Genomic DNA, 24808 nt, shown 5'->3' with positions numbered 1-24808 from the left:
ACTAAGAGTAATTGTTAGTTCACTGCATAAAAATCACTCATAGACCTTACCATGTTTTGCTGTAATGGTAGTGGATTGAGTGCATTCCTTAGATTCATTAGGTTTGATTATCTTCAGTCTTTCTGACTAGGTTAAAGCTAGCAAACTGATATACAAGTCAACCCCATGCCTTGTTTCTACACTGACCTCATTTTCTTGTAAAATTCCCCTGTGCATACTGCATATTATGTTCTTTCTTGTTTTGATTGCTCCATGAAACACGCAGTAAAAGGTTGAATAGAAGGCCGTAGTAAGAAGGTTGTAGGTGAGGTGGAGACCATCAGTGAATTATTATTTTCCTGAACCCTATTATATTTTCCTGGCCAGGCACACTGCCTGGCCAGCAACACTTTTAACTTACTGTCACATGAGACAATATTCAAATGTAGCCAAGTTGTGTGCATCAAAGATTGTTGATACATCAAGCAAACAATTGTGTACTTAAGTAACTTAAGAGAAGTGTATTTTTGGCAAAGGTTGAAATTAAGGCCTTCTTTTGCAGCTATATTTTACTCTGTACAATTTTTTGTATCTCTCCAGTGTAATTTCCATTGCTAACATTATCCACTAAAAACTTCAACATAAATTATTCCTAATTCTCATCACATTTGGTGATGGCGCCCATTACCAAGAAATGCAGTGTTGCACTGCACCAACTCTCTGATGCTGCAGTCAGGAGTTGCAGATGCCCTGAGCAGAGCCTCACTCAAGTGTCTCCTGGCGGCAGCATAGTAAAGTTTGAAGGTAAGACAGATTCCATGTGCCTTACTGATCAATTGATATTGCCTATTCAGAGAAGGAACAGTGAGCATTATATTTACTATTAGATATCTTGCTCCATAGCCCAGTGGTACCAGTACACCAATGTATATCAATGTATATATTTTCCAGCCCTGGAAAAAGATGATCCTCCGCCAGTCCTCGAAGTTCCAGCTATCTCCATCAAAAAGGAATCTGAGAATGAAACTGAAGAAGTATCCATCAAAGAGGAACCATTCTTATATGGAAATGAGGTAGGTGGAGTTGATGTGCAAATTAATGTTAAGCAAAGTATATTAAATTCCTGCACCGATTTTCATAAAATTATTGCAGAATGCTATTCCCCTAATAAATCTTTAAGTTAGGCATCAGGAGACAAATCTTAGCCTAGTATTGAGTCTGAAATATTATGCAAGTATATTTTTGTATGAAGCACCTCATCCTGATTCAGTAATTGGTTACCGTAAAATGGGGTAACTTAGACCGGCAGGGTAACTTAGACCACTTTTTTTTTTTAACAAAAATCCCCAAAACTCAAAAACTATTTGACATAGAAAAATTTTGTCAATGGGCATTAAAGGCCTAATACTGAGGCTACATAACACAATAGAAAGATTTAAAAAGTTTGCATATCTAATAGGTTAAAAAATTAAAAATGTGACCCACGAAAAAAAGCTATTATTTAAAGCCTGTCAGAGTACCCCCTCCAATTTTTTTATTTTTTGGTTAAATAACTCCAGGTTTTGATGCATTGTAGTAGAACTCTTCTAGTTACATATGCAAATGACAAATTTTAGGAAAGTGTCATAGTTTGCAAATGGGGGGCGCCGCCCCCAAATGGGGTAACTTAGACCACCTAATGTCAGCCCTGACGGGGTAACATAGACCGGCTTGGAAGTTAATATAAAATTTCCATATATAACATATTTTATGTTTGACAGCCTATTTATGTTTTTTCTTTATGTTTCAGACTCTACAGTCTTATATATGGTAATTTTAACCCTTAAATGCACACATTTAATGTGGAGGATAAAAAAATATTTTAATGGCGATTCTATTTTGAAATGGGTCAATATACACATAAATTGCATCAAATTTGATTTTTTCTTTTTATTATATAAAATTGATGGTTGTATCATATATGATACAAGGCGCGTTTGCGGTAAATATTAGTTACTATGGAATTTGGTGAAACATTCGCTATTTTATCTAAAACAAAGGGTAATACCGCACTTTTGGCACATAACATAGGAAAGTGAATAACAACCAGGATTTTTGTTCTTTGTCAGTCATCAGCATGCTTGAGCCAGTGTGCCACACCATTAGGTCTCACTTCTTTAGTGGGCAGATGAGCTACATTACCATTCTTATCCCATGGCATACAACTTATTACATGGCGTCCTTTTTATCAGTGTTATCACATGGCACCGTTCTTATCACGTGACGCCCTTCTTATCACATGGCGCCCTTCAAAATTGCATGACGCTCTTTTTAACACATGGCGCCCTTATAATCACAGAGCACACTTCTTATCACATGGCACCTTTTTTATCCCATGGCGCCATACTTATCGCATCCTTACATGGTGACCGTCATATCGCATAGTAATATCACGCATAGTATCATATCACGAGGCGCCCTTCTTATCACATGACGCCCTTGTAATCACATGAAGCTCTTCTTAACAAAAGGCGCCCTACATATCATATGGTGCCATCACATAACATCTTGTGCTGCCTGAGATCAGGTTGCAGTCTCTTGTCTAGCGTGAAGCATTGAGCCTTGTATGTTTTTTTGTGTTGTATTGTGTTGTTCTGTGTTGTATTGTATTGTTCAGTGTTGTATTGCATTGTTCTGTGGTGTATTGTATTGTTCTGTGTTGTGTTGTTCTGTGTTGTGTTGTTCTGTGTTGTGATGCGTTGTGTTGCGGTGTTGTGTTGTGGTGTTGTTCTATGTTGTGTTGTTACTGTTGTATTGGGTTGTTCTGTGCTGTGTTGCGGTGTTGTGTTGTGGTGTTGAGTTGTGCCTCTTGCCTCTGGATCTTCTTTTTTCGACCTTTACTTTTTTCACTTCTGCTGTCGCTGGCTTCCACAGTTATTGTGCAGTTACTATGAATTTTAGATGGGCAGTTGTCTTCTACAATTGTGATTGCAGAATATGTGTTAGCAGAGTCATCACCATCTGAAAATACAATATAACTGTAGGAGAAAACTCATCATCTATTTGTAAACAGGTATTATTCAATGAGGAATAACTTTACTATGTACTTGATAATGCACAAATATATAAATATACTATATTGCCGTCACTGTACAATAGAATAAAAATCTATGACTTGTTTGTATCAAATGAATATATACGGATTGCGTAAGTAAGTAATTGATGTCATGCTTGCAGACTTACCCTTATTTTTAGCTTATTGCCAAACGCAAAAGAAATAATTTTCTCACCTCCAGAATATGATTCAAGAGAGTCCACATGACAGATATAAGTGGCTAATGGGTTATTGATGTTGTCAGCATCACTAGAAGTTTTGTCATCATCACTTACATCGAAAATGAGAGCCTCCAGAAATTCCTTCTCAGACAAATAATGCGGCATCACCTGGTGAAACAACATTTATTACATACATTACGCATTTGGAAGATGCATAGCTGCTAATCTGATGAGGAATACATTTTTCTAGATATATAATAACTAAACATACTTATTTGAATGCATGAAAAAACATAAAATGGCAGAAAACTACCGTGTTGTATCATTAATGATACACATACATATGATGCAGAAAAGTTGCCCATACGCGCCTTGTATCAGAAATGATACGACATTTTCTCTTATTGAATGAAAACAAATATAGCAATCCCTTGATTAGCACGGTTTTGAATACCGTGGTTTTGATTAACGCGGAAAAAAAATTTGCAACCTACCCTTAATCTACGCAGTGCCGGTTTTGATTAGCGCGACTTTTTTTTCACAACGCATCATTTTCCCGCCTCTAGCCAGAGGTGTTACATTCGTAACAAAAGTGTTACTTTTGCATATTAGATCTTATGTTGTTACTTTTGTTACGACTTTTGGAAAAATTCGCCAAATGTTGTTACTTTATGAATTTCAGCCAATCATTCTTTAAATAAGGTCCCGTTCCGTAGGCACTCGTGCTGACTACAGAGTCGGTTTAACCGTGCCTTGTCTCGTTCATAACTTGAATGGTCGAGTTCGGCAACGTTCGCCGGTAAGTGCGCCATGCCAGTGCAATAATTACTTGTTAGCCTTCAACTGGTCAAGATCGCTGCCATATCTACCGCTCATTTTTATCAAACTACATAATTTTCCTTGATAAATTATCGTCATAATTATGGACAAACGTAAATGTTAAACGTAAAAATATCACTTTGGAGACTAAGCTTGAAATAATTAAGCGTTTTGATAATGGTGAAACGAAAACGAAGATCGGTGAAGACCTAGGGTTTCCCGAGTCAACAATACGTATGGGAAACAATACGTTAATTCATTCGCATTTCTTTCATTTATTTCCCCTATTATTTAGAAAAAAATATGATGAATTTTAGTGGAAAAAAATTATTATGTAACTTTGCTATTTTTGAGGATTCATTATAATTATTCCCATATATTCTTAAGTTTGATTAGTGCGGTTTTGCTTAACACGGTAAAACTCGGGGATTTATTAACCGCGTTAATCAAGGGATTGCTGTACTTGAAAAGACTTATTGAAGGCTTCCATATAATCATGACAACATAAAAAAATTGGGTTTATTTTTTTCTTACCTCTGAGAAACGTAGAAGCCAGAATGATCCAAGAAATATGGGGCTTCCGCACACTTCCACCAACCATGCCTTGTCGCTCACTGGTGTTCAGTTGAGATTTTTCCAGGGCTGGAAAAAATATACATTGGTGTACTGGTACCACTGGGCTATGGAGCAAGATATCTAATAGTAAATATAATGCTCACTGTTCCTTCTCTGAATAGGCAATATCAATTGATCAGTAAGGCACATGGAATCTGTCTTACCTTCAAACTTTACTATGCTGCCACCAGGAGACACTTGAGTGAGGCTCTGCTCACTGCTCAGGGCATCTGCCACTCCTGACTGCAGCATCAGAGAGTTGGTGCAGTGCAACACCGCATATCTTGGTAATGGAAGCCATCACCAAATGTGATGAAAATTATGAATAAATTAGGTGGAAGTGTTTTAGTGGATAATGTTAGCAGCAATAGAAATAGCACTGTAGGAATACAGAAAATTGTACAGAGCACAATAGAGTCTCAAAAGAAGGCCTTAATTTCAACATTTGCAACAAAATTTCACTTGTCCTATGTTACTTAAATGCATTGTTATGGGCTGTCACTCTTACTGCTGGTGAGTGGTGGTAACCTTGATCCCACTTGGGGAAGTAATGCTTCACCGGTTCCAAGTTAATGTGAAGTTGTTCTGAATCTTGACATCCATGGTGAATGTTATCTATATTTATGTTTATCAGTGCTCTCCATCTCATTCTCTTTGCCCTTTTTGTAGACCATTATTTCCTGTGTCAGTGGTGATTTAAATTCCAAACCTCCTATCAGCCATTACCTTACATGCACTACTGCCTGTGAATGGTAAGTAATTGCCAAGATATACCTTTTTAATTCAATGTTCATATATCCATTAATAAAGATTTTAATGTTGTGTTTTTAATTAAATGTTATAGATGAGAAATATATTTATCTGATATTCTGCTTGATAGTTTATATTGTGTATATATGTTTTGAAGTTTGTATTGATGTTTGTGTTTGATAATAGTTGTGTAATGTGTTGATAGTGTAAATATTTTACAGAAGCGTTTCCAAGCGTACTCTCATAGAAGTGACCCATGCCCCAGTTGTCAGGTTTCCCTGTTATACGGTTATTCGGGTTGCTCGGTCGTCCGGTTTCCCCATTATATGGTTATTTGGGTATACGGTTATCTGGTTGTCTCATTATCCAGTTTGTAGATTAGGTGATACCTGTCAGTTAGGTTCCACCCAGTTTCCAAATTAATGGTTATACAGTTATCTAGTTATTTGGTTAGGTTTTTAATTTAGAGCTCTCTCTTAGGTTTAAATATCAAGTCCCTTTATAATTAAGTCTTGTATCAGAATAAAATAAAGTCAAACAAAAGAGAAAAAACACCTGGTGGACAGGGATGGCTATAAGTGGAGTTGGGAGGCCATCTTTTATTTAGCCCTTTAGATTTTAAAGAACCTTGAATACCTTCCCACATTTAACCAATAAAGACGATCCATTACAGTACGACTGTTTGTTTGATGTATCAACAATCTTTGATGCACACATCTTGCCTACATTTGAATATTGAGTTATGTGACTCTAAGTCGAACATGTTGCAGGCCAGGCAATGTGCCTGAGGGAGCTTGTTGCAATGGGATTCAGGAAGACAATGTTTCACTGATGGTCTTCACCTCCTTGTGACCTTATGATGAGTTTAGGACTTCATAGTCCACGGTCAAGCTGATGCTCCACCTTTGTTGTCCTCCATCTCCAAGTCATGGCTAGGCAGGTCACCCCGCCCTTGGATCCCGGATGTAATGTTGGACATGTCCTGTCTATTTGCCCTATTTTGGGCCAGCGATGCAAGATGCTGTTGCTTGTCACTTGCTGAGGGTAGTTTTCCATAACTGGATAATCCGGGATCTTATTCAGAAACTTATCCAGTAGTCTCTTGAAAGGTGCAAGGGTAAACTCCCCTCCTCTCAGCACCTTTGGCAAGTCCTTAAACAGTCTTGGTCTACCATGGACAGTGATCCCTCACGAAGAGTCTGTACTCTGTAGTCCCTCCCCTACAACGTTCTTACTCCAGCTTTATATTTAACTTTCTGCCGTGTTTTTATTAATAAATAATCAAGAAGAAATCACAACCAGAAAGAATATAGTATGTATTGGGAATGATACAAGTTAATTAAATAGACCATTTGTTGGAGTTATTTTTAGCACTTTATGTGGTACATTATGACTTATGTTATAAAACGTTTTTCTCTCTACAGTATGTGAAAGTCACTTGGGTGGGTCTTAATGAAAATATTCAATTTTGGAGACATTTTATTCATAATATAGATTCTGCATTTCTTGTAAAGTAAGAAATTATTCCATATGTTGCACCTAGAAATTTGGAAGCACGGCATATGTGATCTAATGAGATTCCATTTCCCTATGTAAAGGATGAAAAACTTATCTTTAAGAAAGTTGCAGATAATTAGAATGATTCATAAAAGATTTTAATGTGTGATTGGAAGTCTTTGATCTAAATGGGTGAAAAATGACAACAGTTCCACTTGAGAATAGAACTGAATTTTAATAATGAATCTATATAGCAACAATTATAGTGACTAGTAAATTTAGGGAAAACCGTAGGTCCAACAAATGATTTAGATTGATTTGCACTTCCCTATTGGCTTGGTAGAGGATTCTCATCAATGCCAAGCTATGATGGTGAGTTTTATTGTTTGTGGGAAGCTCTCTTTTAGTTGCTCTGCAAGGAAGTAGGTCATACATACCTACTAGGGGTCCTTGCAAACCCCCTTTCCTGAAGCGCTAATGCAAATCATCAGTTAATGTGGGAGTATAACTCTGTGTGGTAATTGTTAGTCCACTGCATAAAAATGACTCATAGACCTATTTATGTATTCCTGTAATAACCATCATTGAGTGTGATTATGCTTGCATCACGAAATGGGACTTTAAAACACATTGTCTTTGCAAGCATTCAAAAGAAATACTTGTTCAGTGCACTGAGTGAAATTATTCTTGCATCACAAAAGGGGAGTTGAAAAGTCATTTTATTTACTAACATTCAACAGAAAAACCTTTCCAGTGCTCAAAGTGTGATTATGCTTGCTCCATGAAAGGATGATATGATATATGATATGATATGTGTGTCGACAATGTATGTTTGAACAGCATCTGCTCTCCAGAGTCCATCAGAAACTGCTTCAGTGACCCAGGTGTGAGGATGCATGTGAACGTAGAAAGCTTGACACAGGAATCAAGTGCAGAATATTATCTTTTGAGGCAACAGGACCAAGCTATGTAGATTGTAGAGTCCCTAAACTAAGGCACCCACTGCCATCAAGGAAGAGGTTCTTAGCAGTTCAATGTCCCTCGAAGGTGACAGTCGCTTGTTGCGGCGTGGATATGAAATAGAACAACAAAGCCAAGATGACACAGCGGGTGCTCAGTCTTTGCAGTTGTAACATATTTGAATAATGAAGGTCATGTACACAGAAATAGGAGTTTAAATACATATAGTGGATGTTATAGACATGTCGGTGCACGACAAAATGTTTTAAAAATGTTGCATGAGCCATATTTTGTTTTGCTTAAGAGAAGCAAACTTTTTATGGTTATGGAGAGCTATTGCCTTTTGCTTGTTGGTGGGGCTTGAATGCTTCTTTATTGTTATATCAGCAGCCATTTTTCTTGAAGCCTTCTCGAGGGGCTGGCAGGCGTCAGTGTTGTGAGAGTGGCAGTCATGCTCCTAGGGATAACAGTGTTGCAGTTATTCTCAGGTTTGCTAACTGGCGGTTTCTAACTCTGCTGATGGTTTTTCTGACAACAGAATACTCTTTTGTCGTTGTATATATTTACTTTAACAGTAATTCAGTAATCGTTCAAATCTCTCGATGGCTTAGAGAATAGAATAGAAGTGTCGGCGTTGAAGAAATAGGCCCATGGCCTGTTGCCGATTCTTGAACTTTTCGTGACTTGATTCACAAGGGATCCGGCCTTTGGAACCCGATCTTACTTATTGCCTGGTCCTGTGCAGGATCTCCCGGCAATAAAGCCATGTTGACAGTCTGATAGGAGATTATTAGCAGTCAAATGATCTATCAATCGATCCTTCACAACAGATTCCATTACCTTGCAAACGACACTTGTCAAACTGACAGGGCGATAGTTGCCCGGGCAGCTTTTGTCACCTTTTTTGAACAATGGTGTCACTTGATTTTCTTTCCAGTCAGCCGGCAACATTCCGTCGTTCAAAGTTTTTCGAAAAAGTGACGTCAGAGGGCCGGCTAGGACAGTTGCTAACTCTTTCAGTAATCTGGGGTGGAAGCCGTCTGGTCCACATGACTTGTTTGGATTTACAACGATAAGGCGCTTGAGAACCTCTTCTTCTTGTATTTGAAAGCTTGTTAATTTAGAGCCGACTGGGCGCTCCTCAATAGCTGGAATACTGTTCAAGTCCTCTTCAGTAAATACGCTACTGAAAAAATGATTAAGTACGTTGGCTTTGCCCTCATCAGAGGATATCTTTCGCTGATCTACTTTCAAATCAGAAATTTCGTCCTTCATCTTGCACTTCGAGCTAGCGTATAAAAAGAAGGCTGTCGGGTTCTTTTTTGCATTTTTAGCAATACTTTTTTCGAGAGTTTTTACAGCGGTGCGACAGCTTTCTTTAGCTTGATTTCGAGCTCTTGCGTATAGGTTATAGTCAGCATCGCTACGAGTCTGTAAATAACGCTGGTATGCTTCCTTCTTTGTTTTCAGCTTAACTAAAACTGCACTGTTCATCCACCGAGTTTTTTTGGCTCCACCAAGCTTAATTTTAGGGGAGCGCAGCCGTGCACCACCAATTTTGAGCACCAATAAGCCCTGAATCGAACGCCTTGTATCTCTCCGGACATCCACCAATCAGCCGTGAACCACTCGGCTTTGTCATCCTCCGGCCTCGCATAGAACCTGCCGTGCACCACCAGGCTGCGGATCGAATTTGACTTCCGGGCATCGTTAAATTACGTAATTTTACGTTCACCGCATCTGAGGTTAGGTTTCAGATTGCATAGTTCTGTTCCAAAATTCATCGTCCTTCGACAAGTGGCCGTTCGACCGAGGGCTGGTTCAACCCACGGCCTAGATACGGACGGCTTGAAGTGTTGAAGGCTACGTTCTGGAAGGCAGGAATCATGATGGTCCATTACATCCAGGGCAGTGGTGGTCTTCGGCAGGCGACCCGGTACACACGCATCAACTGCAGACATAACCGTGTCCTTGAGAAGTGACCATGACTCAGCCACATTCATGTCCTTAATACATTCCGAAATATTCACTGCATTCACTGCTTCTCGGAGTTTATCATAGTCGCCTTTCGCAAAGTTTAAACGCTCGCGCTTCCGAGGCGTCTTTTCTGTACAGCACTTGAGTCTGAAAAACAATGATTGGTGATGGCTTTTGCCCAACGGAGCCTCGTGACGAAGCTCATCCAACATTGATTCATCACTGGTAAATACCAGGTCTAGAATATTGGGAGTCTGTTTACTTCTATAATGGGTTGGTTTGGTAACGTGCTGGACTAGGAAGGAGTCTCTTACTGACTCCATGAACAAAGATGCTGGGTGATTCTCTTCCCTTGGAGAGGATCCATCTATCCATGTTTGTACAAGGTCCCAGAAGGATTACTAGAATTTGAAACAAGAACCAACACCAGGGGCCACAGCTATGAACTAAAAAAACTGCGGTGCAACTTATCCATGCGACAACATTTCTTCTCGCTTCGAGTCACTGACATGTGGAACAGCCTTCCTGAAGATATTGTTGACGCTCCGAGTACTTTTCGCATTCAAGAACAGACTAGACAGGCCAATGAATGAGCATATGTTTAGTTTTAAAATGCCTCGTACCCTACGGAACAACTGATATCTAGAAGCGATTTTGTCCGTTGAAAAGATTTGATCAAAAGGCCAGTCTAGCCAAGAAAAGTACAAGAATCGGCGACAGGCCTATCCAGGCCTATTCTTCAATGCCGAAGGTACTATACTATACAATACTACTATACTACTAACAAATGAATATGTGATGCGTGGCTGATGGCCATTGCAAAGGCGTGACTCTGAAATGTCTTTTTCTCAGAGACACCACGCCCCAAATCCTTTCTAAAACTAAATTTTCTGCTGTTGTCATTAGGAATAATTCTTGTCAGGGATGACTAATGGATCATGAGTTCGTCATATTTAAGTGTATAGAGTTTGATGCATCGTAATAAAAAGTGAAAAAATTAGTGAAGTTTGGTATTAGAACATTTACTAATGATGCGCACGCCACATGAATAGATACGAACATCAAAATCTATTGGATAAAGTTATTTAGTATTTTACATCGGGAAACTGTGTATGTGGCATGTCATGAAGTGTTTGTCTAGATCACAACAACGAAAAGTCAACCTAGCCATCACGTCGACCATCAGCGATGAATTCGTCAGTTCACACAACATTGGATGGTAAAACAACACTACAGCACGCCGGGTAGAACGCGTGTGCAACACCAACACGCCTCAGCGTTTACACCAAACCCCTTGTCAACACGGTCTTCGGAGCTTTAATTATTAACACGTGAACTATTTAACGAGTCCATTCGCACATCACAAGTTTTATTTGTTGTTCAATTTTATTGATTTTCACAATAATTGCCATTGAGTTTAAAACAAAGTTCAGCAGGACATATATTCAATTTATCAAAACAGTTTATAGCACCGTAGCAAGGCTTGGATAGATTGAATCAAATGATCAGTTGAGAGAAATCTTCTAAGCAAATTAGGAATGAAAATTTCAGGAATTGGCGATGGCTTATCAGCCATGGCGCTGATATACAAAATCAGGTAAATGAGTCTGATTTGATCCGCTACAATTTCCGGACTTGCGTACGCATAGTTTGGAAGAGTTGCTTTCACTTTTCAGTGGAAGCTGTGTTGTGAGTGCGGCCGTTGGTCACAAATTTCAACGCGACATCATCACCTATAATAGCCTATATTTTCCTGACGCGACTAATTCAATCTATAAACCCTGAATCTCTATTGGTGCACCGCGGTTGATGTTGCCTGGTTTGGAAACTTATCTCTCTGAGTCAGGGTGGAATTCTAGAAATGGAGGTTCACTTATAAAAAAGCTTTCCACCAAAGGTGGAATGCTTTCCTTAGATACAGTGCTCTGCCAGGTGACTGACTATAAATGAAAAGGAGGATCAAAAGTGGACAAACTGTTTCAATTGTATAGTACCTCAGATTTGTTACAAGATTGTTTGAATGTCTCTTGTTTGATAGATATTATCTATTTTTCTTTTATTCAATGGACTTTTTGAAATTTTTACAGGCTTTTTCTTTGTACTGATCAAGTTTTAGTTAAGTATTTAGTTAACCAGTACTGTAGCACATATACCATATTTGGGGGCGGGGCTTATGGGCACAACCAATCACAGCTTGAAAGCATCCCCATCAACCAATCACAGCTTGAAAGCATCCCCAGCAACCAATCACAGCTAGAAAGCAGATAACATTACAATTCCATTAACCAATCACAGCTGGAAAGCTGGATGGGGCTAAAATCACAATCCCATAAACCAATCACAGTTGAAAAGTGATAGGATATGTAAATGTATATAATAAAATTGACTGGAAGTGGAAAGTTCCTGGACTTTCCAAGCTTTCAGGTCCTGCTTTCCAATATGCTATGTGTACTGGTTAATTTAATATCCCTCTAGAATTCCACACTGCGTCTGAGTATGGGCTGACTGGCACGCATTGTGCATCATGTCCAAATGAGGCTGAGCCTGGCATATGACTTATAATATATGACACTTTAAATAGCCTTTTTTCTGGCAATTCTGGGCAAATGGAATTAGAATGCTCATCTGGATATATCACTCATCTGCACTTCCCTGAGAAAGATAGTGATAAAACAGACTTTTTTAGTTTTTAGGAGCTTTCCCCAAATTCATTTTGAGTCCTATGATGTATAGATCAGGAAAATATCATGGAAATAGCCTCATCATACATAGGATGATAGGAGACTGGTTTAAATCTTAAGTAGATGAGGAAATTCTGAAGAACTGATTGTAAAATATTTCTGGTTTGCCCTTCTGCCATAAGATCTAAAATTGTGTCATTCGACCGGATCTTTTCAAGACTGAAGAATGTGAAGATAGTTTGAAATTGCTACTCAACTTCCACCGGGTTTGATATGGTGCTAGGCATTCAAAGTCTGAACATATATTTTTCCATAGCTTTATCTAGTCTGTTCTTGAACGCGTTATGCGTTCATACTAGCTAGTATGGAATATATCTACTTGGCGAGCCGCGACTGAATTTTTCGAGCCGTGGTTTTATGGATTTGCCAGTATGCGTGCATCTATTTCAATCATGCCACATCATTCGCGAAGCGTGAGCGTCGGCCACATCGATCGTGAAATGCGTGCATCCATGTCGGGCATTGATCGTAATGCGCGGGCGTCTATGTTGATCATTGATTGTGAAGCGCGGGTGTCTATGTTGATCATCTTGCAACTGCCGCATTGATCGTGCAAGTACGCGCTCTCATCAGGCATCGGTCAGAGATGCACTTTCGTATTTCTAGCAAACATAGTGGTAACTTTCTTCCCTGGCGTACTGGTGGTGTGCATGGTAAACTTCCGGCGCCCACGCAAGTCGCAACACCTTCCAGACCATGGGCAATCAATTTTGGCATCCTCGTCGTCCGTTTGCTGCAAACATCGGCGTCCACCGTCCGTTCAGATGGTGCCTTGGAGTCTTTTGGGCAGAAAAACGGCGTCCTCGACCTATGTTGTGCCATACTCTACAGACTGGATCAATGGTACCTACCACTCCCTACATAGTACATGGTGTGGACATGGTGGCAATCTAGGATTTGGGGAAACCTCTATTTGGCTTGTTCACTTTTAATCACTTCACTCATTCACTTTTCATCATTTGAAATACCACTTCTGTAGTCATGTTAATCTGTTAGTATGTGAATTTACATGACAAATGGAATAGCTCCTTATCAAAAGTTCATTATTAAATGATACACTACACGACTACAAATTCTTGACCTGGTCTATATTGAATTACTGCAAAATGTATGCCAGTGCGTCACTGTGCGTGGTACACATTTAGATGTGCAATTAGCCGTTACATAGTGATTACGGATTAGAATGTTATTTTCCCGCGCTGTGGAAGAAAGTACAAAATTAATTGCAGCATAAGCACTAACCTCCGGCAGCATAATCATGCCTTCTAATCATTCGCAACCATCATATCAGTTCGCTTATTCAAACGTGTTATTACTTGTAAAAATTTTCCTGAATATATGTAATAAAAATGACAGCATCGAAAAAATTGCTTGTGCGTTAGCATGCACTATTGCCATCCCGTTTTGACACGGCCCATTCATTCTATTCGTAATCAATATTTATGAAATTAAATACACAGTTTTCAATGCCAATTGCTTTGTGGCATGGATATTTTTTCATATTTCCTCTCCTCCCAATTTAAACAGTTTTGGTTAAGTTTGGCTAGGTTAGGTTCCACTCTTTTGCCGTATTAATTGAAGATGAGAGGACGTGAATATAAAAAAACATCAATACTGCTCAATGAGTATTTACTAGTCTGCATTAAATTTCATATCTATTGCTAACGAATGGAGAAAAAAATTGTGCCGAAGTGGCATCAAGATGACTATGCTATGCCACGCTTATAGGATGGCCCACACACTTCTGTCAGACCAGTCGTGTTGACAATTTTAGGATGATTTTTTTTTAAAGAATTTTCATAGCAGGTATAATAAGCATAATTAAGTAATTTCAATCATGATAAAGCTAAGAAAAAAGCTATATACAGACAATATTTTTGCGAGCGCTGTCAAAATTCATTTCAAATTTAACTAGCGCGATAAAAGCAAATTTGTAGCACGTTTCATGCACATAAGTTTTTATAATCGAAACCGAGCTTAACCTTTCCAACAAAAAAGCTATTTATTCAAAATACACCACTGCATATATAAGACCTCTCAGACACTTTTACGACCGGGCTCGCGATCTACAAGTTTCAGTAGCCTAAAATATCTCCCAAACTAATGAACGCAGCTCAATGAAACTTTGCACGCATCTTCACTAACATTGATGCTTAGGTCGTGATTATTTTTTAATTGCGCCTTTAATTAAAGGTACACGAAAAGCCTGTGCATGAGGATAGGAGATATGTTAGGCTCACTGCGAATTTAGAACCGTATAAGGCGCTACAAAGGTGAATTGAAAAAAATGATCATCACCTAAACATCACCATTTTTTGAACATTTGCTAAGTTTATTAGTTGGGAGATATTTTAGGCTTAATGAGGAAAATTAATTAATGCGGGGAAGAAGTGAAAAAATTATCATTTATCACGTTCATTCGCTTGAGGGCATCGCGAATGAATAGTTTTGTTTGTAATTTGGTAAAGATTGCTTTTAATTTCATAAAATAATGCGTGGAAAACGTGCCATGAAAATTTGTCATAAAAGTTTATCTTAAAAATTTGTTCACATAGTGTCGGATCGATATAGGTATCATTTGCGAAAAACACCTCAACACAGTGTTTGCTCTAAATCAGGGATTAAATCGAAAGTGGAATCTGGAATGGAAATCCGAATAGGCAAGCACTTGAACGTCTCCTCCTATGACAAACGCGCCAGTTATTTCTTTTCTGAATGATAGAACATAAGCTAAATATGAACTTAAAGTCCAAATGGCCAATCATAGCTCGATGCGTGTTGTCAATATATGTGTTGCCAGCTGCAGCCAGCCAGCAGTGTGTTTTAAACTGGCGCCGCATATGGTTGTTGATGCATGTGCTTTCAGCCATGCACTGTCGTCTGCCTCAATTCTACTAGCATATGAGTCAGAGGTGTCTGGTGCGTAAAAACTAAGATTTTTTGTTGACTGATTTTAATGAATTGTATTATGATTGTTTAACATTCACGTTCATAAATTTAGTCTGCAATGGATAGGCTTAATTTGCGTTCAGAAATGGGATGTTTACCCTAAAAAAACGTGTTCTTGATTGCCACTATCAACTATGCGTAGTTGCGGTCACATTAGAGTGGTCAGACTGCATTATCACATGTTCAGTTGACACTTGCTGTACAATCGGGCTGTTTTTAGGGTAAAATTAGTTATTTGGATTAACACGTGCATGCAACCTTGTAAATAAGTTTGTGGCTTGTAAATAGTTTTTCATTACTCAGCGTAAATGGCTTTTCATTAATAATTACCCGGCGACGCATCTTAAAATTACCCAGTGACGCTTAGGGCTTAAAAACCCATATATTGGCGACACTGCATCTACCCTCTGCAACATGGGATTAGTCGTTGGCAACACGGGATTGGATTTCAAACCACGCGCGATTTTGGAAGCATGGCAGTTTTTAATGAGCTCAGTTTATCAATTTTCATTGCAGTGGAAGGTGGTGTAAGGCAGTGGTAGGGTTGGTATTTTGATACGTTTTCTTACATTGACATGAGAATATATTACCTATACAGAATTCCACACTGGTTGAGTAGCAATTTCAAACTATCTTCAGTCTTGAAAAGATCCGGTCGAATGGCACAATTTTAGATCTTCTCTGAACGAGTCACGAAAAGTTCAAGAATCGGCAACAGGTCACATCAGGGATGATCAGGCCCATGGTTGAACTATACTATTTCAACCATGCATCAGGCCTACTCTTCAGCGCCGACATCACCATCTTATGTTATGTAATGCATAATCGATATCGTTTTAATTTCCCTCATCTTATACAGGTGATCACGAAAAAACGCTTGCTTTGGCTAATGGAAATTTAATAGATTAAACTGCTGGGAAAAATTGCTAAATTATATAAAATTTAGCGTTTTTACTTCTTACCGCGATATTCGAGTATCTTCTCAGACCTCAGTATTTCTGACTGCGCAGTGCGGTTACTACTTGCTATAGTAGTAGGTTATGTAAGATTCAAATGTAGCTGCCCTGCATTATTTGCTGCGAGATAGCTGACCTTGAAAACGTGTTGTGTTGTGGTGGTGCCGTGTGAGTAATGTCTCTTTTTGGCTTTTTTGAAGTTTATAGCTACTGTAATACAACTTCTGTTAATTAACGTGGTGTAAAGATTTTTCATTTGTGAACTATGAATGATTGCTGTTGGGTATATCCTTTGTTCTCTATCTTGCATCGTGAAATTTTTAGGAATTATTGGCCGGATAGGCGGCAGCCTATTCCTATCGTGGAATTCTGCCAGAGCCAGGCATTATCATGTCTCATGAATCATGATGATGCTCCAACTCCACTCTCCACCCACATACAAGACTACAAGTTACGACAGCATATGGCAGTGCATAGTGAGCATACCTACCCTACCTTCAGTACCTTGTAATGGTGTGCTTGTGACCTAAGCCCCAAGGAAGGGGCAAGGTCTGGAAGGGGAGATTAGTTCATGACTTCCTATTTCCTGATTAATTGACGGTTTGGCCAGTCACCACTCACCTGAGTCCCAGACTATGGCGCTATGGGATTGGGCCATACAACTGATACAAATATGTATGGGCTGTCTAAGTGCTAAGTGGAAATAATGCAACTTCAGACTGATTTGTATTTTTTTTTGCCTGTTAATGAACCCTGCAAATGGCTGAGGCCTGAGGCTACCAAAAAATGCCAATAATTCAGCTGGATGCACAAAATATATAATGATTTAAAATCTAATTCCACAGGGCAATCAAAAAAGTGAAATCCGTGCAGTGCAGAGTGCAGAGTTCAAAGGCTCAAAGCATGAAGGCAGGAAAATTAGTCAGATGCATAAAAAAACAGTAGATTCCATGCCAGGAGCAACATTTCTGCTCATAGACTCATTCAACTGTTGTTTTGCTAGAGAACAAAAATGCAAACGCAATCTGTGTGTGATTGTGATATGTGAGACAGTGAGTGTACAGTGAAAGTGGGTGAATATCAAAAACTCTTTGGGAACACATCAGCATAAGTCAAAAATAATTTTTGGTTTATATTTTAAGTTGTATCTACTATACCATTGATTTGTACTTCTGTCATTTCCAAAGTTCAATTTCAAGTGTTTCAAACCCTTCACCTCATCACCTGCATGATAATGAAAATTGTATTTTCGAAGCATCACAATCTATTAAAATGTCATTTGGAAATTGGAAACCTGCCTTTTGATCTCCTGGCACCAGCAAGAAATTTTGTTTGACTCCTGGAAAAAAATGAACAAGAAGATTATAATTAATAAAAAAGATGCTCTGGTCTTTAATTAAACTAGGGCTGGAGGTAAACCAGGGGAAGTGTGAACTGATCATACTGAACCATTCGAGAGAGGAAGAGCTCGAGACTGAGGAGATGTTTCGGGGGGTGTTGCCAACACTAAAAGTTGTTCCCGCCCATAAGTCACTTTTACTGGGTGCCCCACTCCATGTCAGAGAAAAGTTCGACGTGGGCCCGCTCCTCGCTCGCGTCACAGCTCAGTGACCCTCGGAGTCGGTGTAGGCCACCATCAGAGGCGTTAAGGTTGGGGCCCTGATCATTGACATGAAACCATTCCCTGTTTTTTAATTAATAAAATCAATTCCTTTTTTTTTTGTTGGAATGGTGAGTGTGGGAGGCCTTGAAAAAAAAAAAAAATGAACTATATATTGCAAGAAATTTGGTTTGACTCATTGAAAAGACATACAAGAAGATTATTAATGAAAAGCATGCTCTGGTCTTTAATCAAACTTGCATAAAAGAGAAGCTTCTGCCAAACTACACCAATATATATATGCCTTTACCAATTTATACTGTTAGGTCATGAATTTATTCCAGATTGTAGATAGGTTGAAAATTTCAGATTTAGTTTGAAATATCAACATGCATAGGTATTATTTTTATGTGCTAAAATTATTTATTCTTCCTGATAATTTGTTTTAAAGGCTAACTTCAAATAATATCTTCATAAAAATGTTTGAAGCTCCATAATTCATTGACAAGAATTTTTCTTGACACATTTGAGAATGACTACTCACAATGATTCTCAAGAATCACTCCTTAATGCTGAGAATGTCTTAGCATCCAGCAGTGAACCTCTTGCAGGAGTTGGAGCTGTCAAAAAGTTTGTTCTTTCTATTAGTGTGGAACCTGTTCTCTTCAGCTATGTGTTGGCAATGTCTCTTACATCAACACTCACCACAAGTTTATTGCTGGAGAGGGTAAGAATTTTGATTAATTCATTAGTTTTTTTTAGATCAGCTGATATGTTTGATTCTTTCTACCATATGGTTGAGAACTTAATTCTAATTAATACTCTATGATGTATATTTATATATTTGTAATATGTATAATGTATAAAACTTAAAAATTGTTCTGAATATCATTTGATGGTGCTGAGTGTTATTTATGATTTATGTGAAATTTGTTTTTTTTCAGATTTGTCTCTTGACATTTGGAGGCAATGAAACTATATGCAGCAACATCTCGCAAAACAGCTCACTGCAGAATAATGTTGAGAAGACCACAGCAGATATAAATTTATACTGCAACCTCATCACTAATCTTCCATCCATTATACTTGGACCCCTACTGGGAGATTACAGTGACAAACATGGACGTAAACTGCCCCTGGTCCTCCCACTTGTTGGGGCTACCTTCACCTCAATAGCACAAATGGTTTGACTTTTTGTGTTGAGGATATATTTTCCATCAAATTTGTTGTGAATTTACATTCAAATGCTGTATATATATATATAAGCAATTTATTGATGACTATTAATTTATAGAATATTGATCTTTGGATTTTTCAAATAATATCTTTCCATTAAATATTTTTGTTGAAAGTTGAGCATATAATTCGAAGCTAAGTTGTTGACATCAAATTTTTTTGCATGCAGGCATTTGCATTTGTACAATCAGCTGACCCAATGTGGCTGGTTGCTTGCTCTCTGCCACGAGGCCTCACGGGAGGCTTTGCTATCCTCATCATGGCATGCTACTCCTACATCACTGATAAGTCTGGAGAAAAGTGAGCATTTCCAAACAGAGTTGTTGGAACAATATTCAATAGGTATACTGGTGGAATGATGTGTATTGCTTTGAGAGTAAAACGTTTGTTTCCATTTAAGATACCAGTACTGATTTATGTGTTCATAACTATTTACTATTTAAATTTCAGTTTATTCTACTTATATGAAAAGGAACTGTGATTAATAATAATGTAAATCTGTGTCTCATTATTCACCATGATAAATATTTATTGTACTTCTATAAAATTTACACAATTCTGCTTTTAGGTCGCGCACCAGCAGGATTGCAGTGCTTGATGCAGCAATGGTGGTAGCTCTGCCTGTGGGTCTACTGCTAAGCGATGTGCTGTACTCCAAACTAGGATACTGGCCTGTCTTTGCTGTCTCCGCTTGTATCTACTTACTTGCACTTCAGTATTTAGCTGTCAGAATAAACAGTGAAAATACGAATGCTGTTCGTGAACCTTGTCAAGTTGTTTGGGACCAACATGGTGATGGAGACATGGAGCCCCTAAGTCCAGATAATGTCCAGCCTGCTCCAGAAAATAACGCATTAGCAAATCAAATGTTGGTATGTAGTATAATTCTGTTGTTCATCTTACAGTAGATTTATATTGATGACATGAGATTCAGTTATTTATGGCAAAAGAATGATTTCCTCTTACATTCATGTTATAAAATCAACGTTACTTAAACTCTAAGGTGGTGAACTAAAAAATGCCAATGTTTATCATCTATGCACATGCCAGCATGCATTAGATAATTACTTTCGGTGCTTTTACATTAATTTCTTTCCATTGTGTTTCCAGTGTATCGGTGGATGCATGACGTCACTTCGGGATACAATAAACACTTGCTGCAAACGGCGCCCTTGTTATGGACGAGCACGTCTCTGGATCCTCATCTTGACTCTTTGTTGTCTGGTGATCACTTATGGTGAGTGTGTTGTCTGGTAATCACTTATGGTGAGTGTGTTGTCTGATGATCACTTATGGTGAGTGCATTGTCTGGTGATCACTTATGGTGAGTGTTGTTTGGTGATCACTTATGGTGAGTGTGTTGTTTGGTGATCACTTATGGTGAGTGTGTTGTCTGGTGATCACTTATGGTGAGTGTGTTTGGTGAGTGTAGCTGATCGCGCCTTTGCCAGCAAATGCGTTCATTGTTGATAATGGGAATCAAGTCTGAAAATAATTGGTATCTTCATATTTGGGTACTAGTGTCCCAATGGTCACTATGCTTCGGCATTTGCTGTATCGTGTTATTTATTCACGAATGCAAGAAGACTTTTCTATGTTGGGCTATTCTGGTCTCTATTCTGTTTTTTTTTTACAAGAAATAATTATACACGTTGTTCGAATGCTCTTAAAGTGTGATAATGAACCTTTTTTCTGCTCTGCCTGTTGGAATTTACTTAACTAAAGTCAGGTGGCTGTAATAAAAATCTATTTTGATAATGGCAGATATTAATGACTAATTTCAGGGACTGTCGACTTCTTGTATCTGTACATGGAACTACGCTTTGGGTGGGACTACTCCAGCTTCGTGTATTACACCATAGCGTCGATGATGGTGGATCTGACTGGTCAGTTATTCACCATTCCTCGTCTGTGACTGCATACAATAAACTAATTACACAATCTTTGGATTTTCGATGAGGAAATTTGCTGCTCGAAATGTCAATTTAACATTACTTGCAACAATATAATAATAACAACATATGGAGGCATTGAATTGTAATGTACATAATGAATGAATGAATGTAATGTACATGAATGTAATAATGTAGCCTACGTATATTAACTGATAAACAACGTGTAAGTAAAAACATTATTGGTGTGTTGTTTGTCCTAAGCATAATATTTAATAGTCTAGGATCGGTACGTAAAATAATATGTAGTATTCATTGACATATCGTCCCAGTGGTGTAGAGTGCTAGATACTGGTACAAAAAGTGTATAACATGTAAAATTTTGTAAAATTTTATACTATGCATAAAATATATAGGAATATAAAATATAGGAATATAAAATATTAATTAGTTAATTACCACATCATGTGGATGGCAGGCACGGGCCTGATCATGTTCTTCGCGAGCTACAGACTCGGCGCGCCCGACTGCGTGCTGGGCTTGGTGTGCTCTGTAATCCTCGCCGCCTCGAGAACAGCCCTGGGTCTTGCTACCACTGTGTCCATGCTTTTTCTGTGTTAGTAGTACCTACCTAGAAGATGTTTATATTTAGGAAAAGTAGTTTAGACCGTAGAGTTTTAGATTTTGATGTAACTCTGATTTTACTGTTTATTTGACCTGTGAGATTCACTTGAAAATATTCTGGTGTGAACCAAATCATTGTTAATTTCGTCATTCATGTCAATTTTTTCAAAATCATCTTTCGTCATTCTTATGAATATATCATTTCATTCATATCAGATTTTGCATTGTTTCAGAGTTGAAATGAGCTAGCTGAATGAATGATCAAAGGGCATTTAAGGAGTCAGTGACTGCTGTCACTTGGGTGAGATGTCGGAGAAATCGCCAAAGCCTATGTCAGTTTATTAAGTTATAGTTCTTCAGTTTGAAAGCTTCTTCTTCTCATGTAATGCATCTAACTCATGTCTTGCCGCTCATATCGCGTACTTGATTTCATTTGTGTTTCGCGGTGACTTTCGCCTTGCGTGTGGATTCGTCATTGTTTAATTCATATCTTTGCTTTCACTGACTCAAATTTGAGTTACAGTAAGGTTTACGTTCCGATGAATTTATTCTCTATATAATTCAGTAATTCATGTAAATAGTCTAGCAATTTTTTGTTAGTGTTATTAAGTATTAAAATGCAATTTAACCAGCATGTTGCTTGGCTTAGAATGTATAATTATTCAATTTAAGCTTATACGCAGTTCTTTACTATTGACTAATTGTTGACTACTTAAGTTATTCCTTTCTCCCCTTTTATTTTCTCGTTTACTCACACCTTGCATTTCTTTTTATTAGCTTCTGATCTCATCAAGTGCTCAGTATTTCACTGTTTGATCCAATTCTCAATGTTTACATATCATAATTCCAATAGAGTCGCGTTAATGTCAAGTTTATAATTGAGTGAGACAGCAAATGGGCCCAAGATCTCACCTCTGAAGTGCTGGAAACAATATCTAATATTAGTTCATTCAAATTAACTTTTAGTCCTCGTTCATTTATTGGCTATTATATCTTTTCTTGAAATATAACGCATTTTACGCACTTAAGTTATTCTTCACTTTATAATTCTTATCTGAATTTGATGATTCTAATTTTCCATCAGCGTCGGGCTTGTCGTTTTGCGGAATCGTGCCTCTCGTTGTGATCCGCTCGCAGCTGAGCAAGAGCGTTTCTCCAGAAGAGGTTGGCAAAGTGTTTTCTCTGGTGTCGTCGGTGGAGAGCATTTTGCCTATGATCTCCTTGCCTGGCTTCACCGAACTCTTCAAACTTACGCTCGACTACATGCCTGGGGCCATATTCTTTGCAGCGGCTGCAAGCTTTGCTCTCGGCGCTTGCTTATATGGGTGAGGAATTTTCGAAGGATACCTAGAATACTGTCAATGGGATGCAATACTTAACACAGGATGCTCGTCAATTGGATGAAAAATTAATCAATTTTAGATACTAAAGTACGAAATTAATGCATGCATCCCAATTGAAGCTGCGACTTTGAAATTCACAATTGCCTTGTTGAAGGATTATTTTCTTCTCGCTTGTTCTGCCATGGATTGACCATAACGCGCGATCGAATCGAAAACTCTGGTGGTCAACTAGCTGGTTACGTCAGAAAATTGATAATTTCTTTAATATATAGCTGAATAATATAAAAATATTAGCTGAACATGATAGTTCTTTTGAATATTCTTGTAGGCACAAATTCATCACTTGTTATTGCAGGGTCATGTTAATTCTGGAGCGCCTGTCAGCGTCAAGCAGTGAGGCGCTGGATGACACTTCTCAGGAGCCTCGCGAGAACGTCGCTACCTGATATTTATTTAGGCATGCCAAGGCTTCTCTCAATCGCTGTTCATATTTCGTTAATTTTTTTTTATTTCACTAAAATGAAGGTTTTAAACATTGTCATCCATGCTTAGGAATTTGGCCGTACATTTCCATGAGATTGTTGATGGTTGTGATTTTAGAATTTGGTTAGGTTGTGACAATAATTAATTGGTACCTTTTATATAAGACTGGTTTTGTAATGAATGTGCTAGCTATGGGACTTTCGTTTCTCGTCACGGCTGGGAGTTGTGGACAAGAATTGTTATAACCAAATTCTCTGGTGAATTCATGTTGCTTTAACAGTTGATTGTCCCTCCTTTGAGAACTATGAGCCGCCGTTCAGATGAGTGGCCGCTCATTATATAAATAAATTAATTGCTGCCTGCCAGTGCAATACTTTCCTCTCGTGTAAATGATGAATAATTCTATTCCAAGGACATTTTTAAGACTGAACCTTGAGTGTATTGTATACGGGGTTAATTCACTTATTATATTGTGTCACCAGATGTGAAGACCAAGAATTTAATGTTTAAGTCTATTCCTCACACCCAGATTGATATCCACTATTGATTATCTATAATTTAATGTATGAATTTTTTCGAACGTTTCCTGGCCCACGTTTGTGTAGCTCGCGAGCAGATTTAAAGTTCATTGCGGCAGAATCAAAGTAGTTTGTATTAAAAATATTGATTTGTTTTTGTTACTTTGTATTTCCGGTTACTTCTGAAATGCATTTAGTAGAAATATTATTTTAGCTATAAGCTTGAGTTATTTAGTTATTTGTTTTTGCCTCTGTAAGCTTCAAGTTATTTATTGATATTTTATTGTATCATAGCAGATTTTAAATTAATGCATTGCTGGTTATTGGAGGTAAAACATTTACGTGAGCCACTTTTCCCTCTCTACTTAAGATGATAATTTTTTGCATGCTTTCTAAGAAATGTATCCAATTCATCCATATAGATATCCATTATCCGCTTGTTAATCCCATTTCTTACTAATATTGTTAATTTATCTTATTACGAGTATATTAGTAGTTTGAATATTGCAGTTATTTTATAATTAATATTGCCACAAAAATATCAAATTATGTCGCTTAATGGATCCTCTTGATAGGCTTTTTTTATCTTGTTGGTATTTTCAATTCTGTGATAA

The 24808-nt window shown here is 38.0% G+C and overlaps 1 protein-coding gene across 1 annotated transcript; it reads left to right on the top strand.

The window, feature by feature from the left end:
• The first annotated feature begins 18546 nt into the window (after positions 1 to 18546).
• LOC108668194 (proton-coupled folate transporter) lies at positions 18547 to 24154 on the top strand. Its single transcript, XM_018155364.2, has 9 exons — positions 18547 to 18825; positions 19043 to 19282; positions 19504 to 19634; positions 19903 to 20206; positions 20445 to 20571; positions 21119 to 21220; positions 21705 to 21842; positions 22935 to 23175; positions 23549 to 24154. The coding sequence occupies exons 1-9, from the start codon at positions 18631 to 18633 to the stop codon at positions 23637 to 23639; spliced, it is 1569 nt and encodes a 522-aa protein (XP_018010853.1). The 5' UTR covers positions 18547 to 18630; the 3' UTR covers positions 23640 to 24154.
• Positions 24155 to 24808: the final 654 nt, after the last annotated feature.

Source organism: Hyalella azteca, unplaced genomic scaffold (genome assembly GCF_000764305.2).
Source record: "Hyalella azteca isolate HAZT.00-mixed unplaced genomic scaffold, Hazt_2.0.2 contig7177, whole genome shotgun sequence".
NCBI classification, from domain to species: Eukaryota; Metazoa; Arthropoda; class Malacostraca; order Amphipoda; family Hyalellidae; genus Hyalella; species Hyalella azteca.
This window is presented reverse-complemented; position numbering and strand designations above follow the sequence as displayed.

Excerpts from the sequence above, each read along its gene's own strand:
- LOC108668194 (XM_018155364.2), top strand. The coding sequence starts at position 18,631 with ATGACTACTCACAATGATTCTCAAGAATCACTCCTTAATGCTGAGAAT. Across the intron at positions 19,283-19,503 it reads TCACCTCAATAGCACAAATG|GCATTTGCATTTGTACAATC; the intron begins GTTTGACTTTTT and ends TTTTGCATGCAG. Across the intron at positions 20,207-20,444 it reads CATTAGCAAATCAAATGTTG|TGTATCGGTGGATGCATGAC; the intron begins GTATGTAGTATA and ends TTGTGTTTCCAG.